The sequence below is a fragment of the Sander lucioperca genome, chromosome 13, assembly GCF_008315115.2.
Source record: "Sander lucioperca isolate FBNREF2018 chromosome 13, SLUC_FBN_1.2, whole genome shotgun sequence".
NCBI classification, from domain to species: domain Eukaryota; kingdom Metazoa; phylum Chordata; class Actinopteri; order Perciformes; family Percidae; genus Sander; species Sander lucioperca.
In genome coordinates this window covers 36,528,554-36,536,053 of record NC_050185.1, presented here as the reverse complement: position 1 = coordinate 36,536,053, position 7,500 = coordinate 36,528,554, and the positions used below count along the sequence as shown (strand labels likewise).

General features: G+C 40.6%; 2 protein-coding genes and 1 long non-coding RNA gene across 5 annotated transcripts in view; all 3 read left to right on the top strand.

The window, feature by feature from the left end:
• LOC116061962 overlaps positions 1–2,422 on the top strand; it is a 15,710-nt gene extending 13,288 nt beyond the window's left edge. Inside the window, exons 2-5 of one of the 3 annotated variants that reach the window (XR_004107868.2) lie at positions 829–947; positions 1,625–1,781; positions 1,869–1,919; positions 2,369–2,387. This is a non-coding gene — a long non-coding RNA (uncharacterized LOC116061962). Of the gene's footprint in view, positions 1–807; positions 948–1,605; positions 1,782–1,868; positions 1,920–2,368 lie in introns of those variants that run through there. The other 2 variants (XR_004899160.1, XR_004899159.1) reach the window with 2 other exon arrangements.
• The window catches only part of LOC116036424 (bromodomain-containing protein DDB_G0280777-like), a 1,700,590-nt gene that overhangs the window by 428,919 nt on the left and 1,264,171 nt on the right, over positions 1–7,500 (top strand). The window lies entirely within an intron of this gene.
• LOC118496563 overlaps positions 5,414–7,500 on the top strand; it is a 3,190-nt gene continuing 1,103 nt past the window's right edge. Inside the window, exons 1-5 of the mRNA XM_036008780.1 lie at positions 5,414–5,468; positions 5,562–5,606; positions 6,062–6,142; positions 6,221–6,417; positions 7,478–7,500. The exon at positions 7,478–7,500 is cut by the window's right edge and continues 98 nt beyond it. Coding sequence (XP_035864673.1) covers positions 5,429–5,468; positions 5,562–5,606; positions 6,062–6,142; positions 6,221–6,417; positions 7,478–7,500 — 386 coding nt within the window. The 5' untranslated portion in view covers positions 5,414–5,428. The remainder of the gene's footprint in view (positions 5,469–5,561; positions 5,607–6,061; positions 6,143–6,220; positions 6,418–7,477) is intronic.

Sequence of the window (7,500 nt, the reverse complement as noted above, 5' to 3'; positions counted from 1 at the left end):
ACATTGGGTTGCTCATTTTGGCAGGAGTATACAAGTTAAAAGGTGAAGCAACAGCAAGCCTTTGAAATGCTGACACTGGAAGGGTAATATTTCCAGCCACTATGTCTCTGAAAACATCCAATGTTTTCTCCTGTGTCATCCGTTTGATGACAGAAACGAGGCAGGGCCGACGGGAGCGTGACAAATACGGGATGTATGAGACAAGTGGGTACACCACTGTGCCTTCAGACAATATACCGTACATTTATTTAAGGAAAGGAGCTGTGAAGTCAGTGCCGATTGCTTCTGTCTCCCGTCCAGATTTTAGTTTTTTGGACTTGTGAAGACCTTTTTCATACAATAATCTAACAACCGGTGTGGAGTTGATTGTGGGTTTATTAGGGTAACTTTTCAGATGAATTCACTGTACCTGAATATTCGTGTTGGCCTTGGGTGTAAAAGGCCTTTAAAGTGATGTTATCACTGTTAAAAGAACAAATATTTAAATAAATACAAGAATGATATTTTAATTATTTAGACAGCGACACAAAACTGAAGTTGCAGTACCCTGTTAAGCCATTTTATATGAGTATATGTGCTAATGGCGCTGTTTTATTAATTACATACATAAGTTAATTGCTCCAAACAAAAGAGTTATATTTCTTAAAAAAAAAAAAAACACATGTTTCCGCCCGGTTTCGAACCAGGGACCTTTTGCGTTCTCTTAACATCTACGCGTCTACCATTCATTCTCTATGGTAAGTCTTAAAGTACGGCTGTCATATATTTGTGGCCACAAGCTGGATTTCGGGGGGCTGTTAGTTCCTTATTTCCTGTTTACAGTGACAGACTTCACATCGTAGACAGCAGCAGCAGTAAAGAAGACAATGCACGGAGGTTTTTACATCGATATGTACGGCGTTTTGATCACTGTTCTGTCGTCTAACAAACTGTTAAACTTATCAAACGTAAGAAGTAAATGTATGTGTTTCCGTTGTTTGTATGGAAACTGTTACGTTACGTTTAGTGGTATTGTTTTATGATTGACAGGTTCTGACTGTTGTTAGTTAAGGTATGGTATGGTGTTAGCTAACATTAAGGTTAATACATTAACGTCATGCATTACGTTATATTTTAGAGTCATTTCCTCTCTTGCTGACACTGATCCAGTGTCGTGTAAATACATGTTTTGCATTTAAAAATCATATAAATACTGAAACATTGTGAATACTTCGTATTTCAGTCAATTATAGTGTATATTTTGAATGGGTAACGTTAAATACTACAGCATGTATAGGATGGGGTGTAATTGCTATGCCAAACAAAAATATTAAATTATTGTTAAGATTAATAGGTGAAACAGACATTTTGTTCTGCTCTCTATCTATGTATCTATTTATCTATCTATCTATTTATCTGTCTGTCTGTCTGTCTGTCTGTCTATCTATCTATCTATCTATCTATCTATCTATCTATCTATCTATCTATCTATCTCTCTCTCTCTCTCTCTCTCTCTCTCTCTCTCTCTATCTATCTGTCTCTCTAGGATAATAGTATGATTATATTAATAATTATTAGTATATAAAATGCATTGTGTTTTGCTGTGCACAGGATATACTGAAGAAGACATCCAACTTCTTTCCAGGGAAGATTACGGTGTCTTTCAGGAAGGCTCCATCAGGTAATATACCTGACACCCAATCCATGTTATCATTACAGTAATCTCGTGGCGATGGAGGAGGACGAGGAGCTGGAGAGAGGGATGCTGAATCTCTCTCCATCTAAAGTTGACACTGAACTAAGTAGGTGGATCTAGTTTAATAAAAGTATTTTTTAAACTCTTCCTCCTACTGTTCATGATAATAGTCGAATGTGAGCTGTGATTTCAGGGCCAGCAGCAGCAGCAGTCTCCAGAGCCCCGGCTGTGTCTCCACCAACAGGTTTTTCTCCATCAGTGTAGAATCCTCCTGCTATTACTGTTCTCCTTCAACTAGTTTGTTATTTTGGCCGTGTTCAGGCCTGTTCTGATGCTTGTGTTCTCTTACTCTCCTACTAACCTAAGGAATTAACATGTCAGCGATGATGGTAAGTGTTTTCTTTTTTGCATGCTTTTTCTCAGGCTGTCATTCAAGGATTTGGCTTTTTTTTTGCCATGCCACATCTTTGAATGACAGGCAGAGTGCTTATATGTATGATGATGTTTCTGTGCTTTACCTGTTACTTAAAAGCATTGTGTTTGACATTACAAATAAATAGCTATTTATAATTTAAGGGAATATGGTGTTTTCAGTCTGTACTCAGTTTGTTAGAGAGACGACAGGTAAAGACACATTGTGAAGCATAAACAGACTTGACTGTGTGAGGTAAATGACTCTGAATTGTTTTACAGCACACAGGACGGAGCCAACAGCTACAGTTTCCAGACCTCCCGAGCCTGATCACTCCTCTGGGATGTTGCTTCTTTGAAAGGTTATTATAGTTTGCGTTTTACTGTGAACCATCGTGAATGCACTGAATGTTGTGTGACCAAAATGTTCTTACAGCCAGGCTGAAGGCCCCGCTGCCAGCCCCTCTCCTCCTCAGTCAGATGATATGTGGACTTCAGCATGTGGAGCCAGGGCTGTCGTCATGTTGTGTTAAATTGTGACAAGCACAGGGTACAGCCCAAAATCCAGCTGCTGTAGCTATGGAGACGGAGGATCATGCCCTGCTGCTGTGTGGCCACAGATTTCAGGTAATCCAGATTACAGTTTTCTCAAACTCTTGGCACATTAACTGAACCAAATTACAATGTCAAAAACTCTTAAGTACAACCCTCACACCAGTCGGACATTCAGCACGCGACGATATATATGTGACCTGATAAAATCATTGGCATCAAAAACAATCTATATATGCTTAGACTAACACAGTCAAAACTGCTAAGAATCTCGTCTATTGACAGGTACTTGAAAGTGTGATAGTACCCACTATGAAATATTGTCCAAAGGCTAACATGGTTAATGAGGAGCTGAATAGTATGATGTCAGCCGTGGCACACCACTAGTACTTTCAACAAGACATTTATCTGTCATTGTGTGTAATACAGTTATCGAAAATAAAGAAAGCTTGTACAGAAACAGATATACAACAGCAAATGATAGGAAACTGCTGTACAATAAGTGCAGGTAAAAAGAAGAGAGGCTGCACTCTCGCCCAGCCTGCTGTCATTCTAGGCATGGTTGATTACAGTATATCATTGTGCCTGTATCTCATTGATATTCAATGGGCCTTTGCCTTTTTCGGCTTTTCTTGTCATCGTGCCCCTCTCTCCCTCTTCTCACCCCTTCACCAGCCCAACTCTAATGCCCTCTCCTTACCCCTCTAGCCAGCCCACACTCTAATGCCCCTTCTCTCTCCCCCTACCATACCACATCACTATCATGCCCTTCTTACACGGGGAGGCTCTTGCCCAGTCGTCTCCTGCATGCTCTATATTCCACAGCTGTAAATCAATCTTACACTTGCAGTGAGGAATTGAATTGTTCTATTTAGCTTAGACCTTTTACAGCAATATCACATAACTATAATGTATTATATATGTGTGATAGGTTATGTGAGTGTGGTTGCTCGATTAGGATGAAGGGATTACACAGTGACGTGTCTAATGCATTTGAGCGTAATCTCACTCATAGCCAGTGAGATGCAAACTATTTTGATGGTAGGCATAGACGACTAGTAGATCACGATATGTGAGATGCTGTATGTCAGGAGACCAGTGACGATCCAGTTGTTTGAGCGGTGATGCTGATCCTGTCTTTCAGCAGTTTCGCCCGTACCCAGCCGTCCCAGCAGTCCAGCACACAGCCGCTACCAAAAGGCGACAGTCTTGATGGCTACCAGGTCCTTTTCACTCTACTACTACCGATCTCCTAAAAAACTGGCTAAGAATGATTGAATAAGTATAAGTCGCTATGCCACATGTCAAACTATGGGGAAATATCGTAACAACACTGTAACACATTGAACGTTGTTTTTAACTGGACTTATTCGCAACACCTCTACACAATCCTCAAACAATTCTTTTGATGCATGTTTGTCCGAGTTTTTTGGTAGAAACTTAAACATATAAACATTGCCCCTGCCTTCTCAGCGGAGGAGGAGTCCTGAGCCGGGTTACGGTGGAGCGGGTGGGTCGACATCATGGCACAACCCACAACAACCCCATCCGCAGTTTTGTGTGTGTGGGATGTTGCAGCAGCGCCGAAAAGCAGCGAAACGATGATACAGGAACTGTTTGGCCTACAGCAGCTGAGCGTAGATGAAGGCAGAGGNCATAAGTTTAATTGCTCCAAACAAAAGAGGTTATTTTCTTAAAAAAAAAAAACACATGTGTTCCGCCCGGTTTCGAACCGACCTTTTGCGTTCTCTTAATCCATCTACGCGTCTACCCTTCTGGTCCTCTGATGGTCAGTTCTTAAAGTACGGCTGTCTATATTTGTGCCACAAGCTTGATTTCGGGGGCTTTTTAGTGTCCGTAATTTCCTGTTTACAGTGACAGACTTCACATCGTAGACCAGCACAGACAGTCAGAAAGACAGGCAAGCGGCAGGTTTTTACATCGATACTGTTCGCGTGTTGATCACGGTGCTGTCGCCTACAATCTGTGTAAACTATCAGACGTATGAAGTCACATGTATGTGTTCCGTTGTTGTATGGAATGACGGTGTACGTTACGTTTAGTGGATGTGTATGTTTCTGATTGACGGTTCGGACTGTGTAGTTAAGGTCTGGTCGGTGTTAGCTAACATTAAGGTAATACATGTACGTCATGCATTACGTATATTTAGAGTCATTTCCTCTCTTGCTGACACTGATCCAGTGTCGTGTAAATACATTTTGCATTAAAAATCATATAATACTGAAACATTGTGAATACTTCGTATTTCAGTCACATTATGTATATTTTGAATGGGTAACGTAATACTACAGCATGTATAGATGGGTGTAATTGCTATGCCAAACAAAAATATTAAATTATTGTTAAGATTAATAGGTGAAACAGACATTTTGTTCTGCTCTCTATCTATGTATCTATTTATCTATCTATCTATTTATCTGTCTGTCTGTCTGTCTGTCTGTCTATCTATCTATCTATCTATCTATCTATCTATCTATCTATCTATCTATCTATCTATCTCTCTCTCTCTCTCTCTCTCTCTCTCTCTCTCTCTCTCTATCTATCTGTCTCTCTAGGATAATAGTATGATTATATTAATAATTATTAGTATATAAAATGCATTGTGTTTTGCTGTGCACAGGATATACTGAAGAAGACATCCAACTTCTTTCCAGGGAAGATTACGGTGTCTTTCAGGAAGGCTCCATCAGGTAATATACCTGACACCCAATCCATGTTATCATTACAGTAATCCTCGTGGCGATGGAGGAGACGAGGAGCTGAGAGAGGATGCTGAATCTCTCTCCATCTAAAGTTGACACTGAACTAAGTAGGTGGATCTAGTTTAATAAAAGTATTTTTTAAACTCTTCCTCCTACTGTTCATGATAATAGTCGAATGTGAGCTGTGATTTCAGGGCCAGCAGCAGCAGCAGTCTCCAGAGCCCCGGCTGTGTCTCCACCAACAGGTTTTTCTCCATCAGTGTAGAATCCTCCTGCTATTACTGTTCTCCTTCAACTAGTTTGTTATTTTGGCCGTGTTTCAGGCCTGTTCTGATGCTTGTGTGTCTCTTACTCTCCTACTAACCTAAGGAATTAACATGTCAGCGATGATGGTAAGTGTTTTCTTTTTTGCATGCTTTTTCTCAGGCTGTCATTCAAGGATTTGGCTTTTTTTTTGCCATGCCACATCTTTGAATGACAGGCAGAGTGCTTACTATGTATTGATATTGTTTCTGTGCTTTACCTGTTTACTTAAAAGCATTGTGTTTTGACATTACAAATAAATAGCTATTTATAATTTAAGGGAATATGGTGTTTTCAGTCTGTACTCAGTTTGTTAGAGAGACGACAGGTAAAGACACATTGTGAAGCATAAACAGACTTGACTGTGTGAGGTAAATGACTCTGAATTGTTTTACAGCACACAGGACGGAGCCAACAGCTACAGTTTCCAGACCTCCCGAGCCTGATCACTCCTCTGGGATTGTTGCTTCTTTGAAAGGTTATTATATTAGTTTGCGTTTTACTTTGAACCATCGTGAATGCACTGAATGTTGTTGTGACCAAAATGTTCTTACAGCCAGGCTGAAGGCCCCGCTGCCAGCCCCTTCTCCCTCCTCAGCTCAGATGATATGTGGACTTCAGCATGTGGAGCCAGGCTGTCGTCATGTTGTGTTAAATTGTGACAAGCACAGGGTACAGCCCAAAATCCCAGCTGCTGTAGCTATGGAGACGGAGGATCACTGCCCTGCTGCTGTGGTGGCCACAGAATTTCAGGTAATCCAGATTACAGTTTTTCTCAAACTCTTTGGCACATTAACTGAACCAAATTTACAATTGTCAAAACTCTTAAGTACAACCCTCACACCACGTCGGACATTCAGCACGACGATAATATATGTGACCTGAATAAATCATTGGCATCAAAACAATCATTATTTATTATTGCTTAGACTAACACAGTCAAAATGCTAAGACATCTCGTCTATTGACAGTGTACTCTGAAAGTGTGATAGTTACCCACTATGAAATATTGTCCAAAGGCTAACATTTTATATTGAGGCAGCTGAATAGTATTGATGTCAGCCGTGGCACACACACTATACTTTCAACAAGACATTTATCTTGTCATTGTGTGTACATACCAGTTATCGAAAATACATAAAGAAAGCTTGTACAGAAAAAAGATATACAACAGCAAAATGATTAGGAACTGCTGTACAATAAGTGCAGGTAAAAAGAAGAGAGGCTGCACTCTCCGCCCAGCCTCTGTCATTCTTAGGCCATGGTTGATTACAGTCTATCATTGTTGCCTGTATCTCATTTGATATTTCACTGGGCCTTTGCCTTTTTTCTGGCTTTTCTTTGTCATCGTGCCCCTCTCTCCCTCTTCCTCACCCCTTCACCAGCCCACACTCTAATGCCCCTTCCTCTCCCCCTCACCAGCCCACACTCTAATGCCCCTTCCTCTCCCCCTCACCACCCCACACTCTAATGCCCCTTCTTCTTACACGGGGAGGCTCTTGCCCCAGTCTGTCTCCTGCATGCTCTATATTCCACAGCTGTAAATTCAATCTTACACTTGCAGTGAGGAAATTGAATTGTTCCTCATTTAGCTTAGAACTTTTACAGCAATATCACATAACTATAATGTATCTTATATATGTGTGATAGGTTATTGTGATTGTTGGTTGCTCTATTTAGCATGAAGGGATTTACACAATGAACGTGTATAATTGCATTTGAGAGTAATATAACTCAATAGCAAATGAATGCAAACTATTTTGATCTGTAGGCTTAGACTGACTAAATCACTATATGTGATGCTGTATGTCAGGAGACCAGTGACGATCCAGTTGG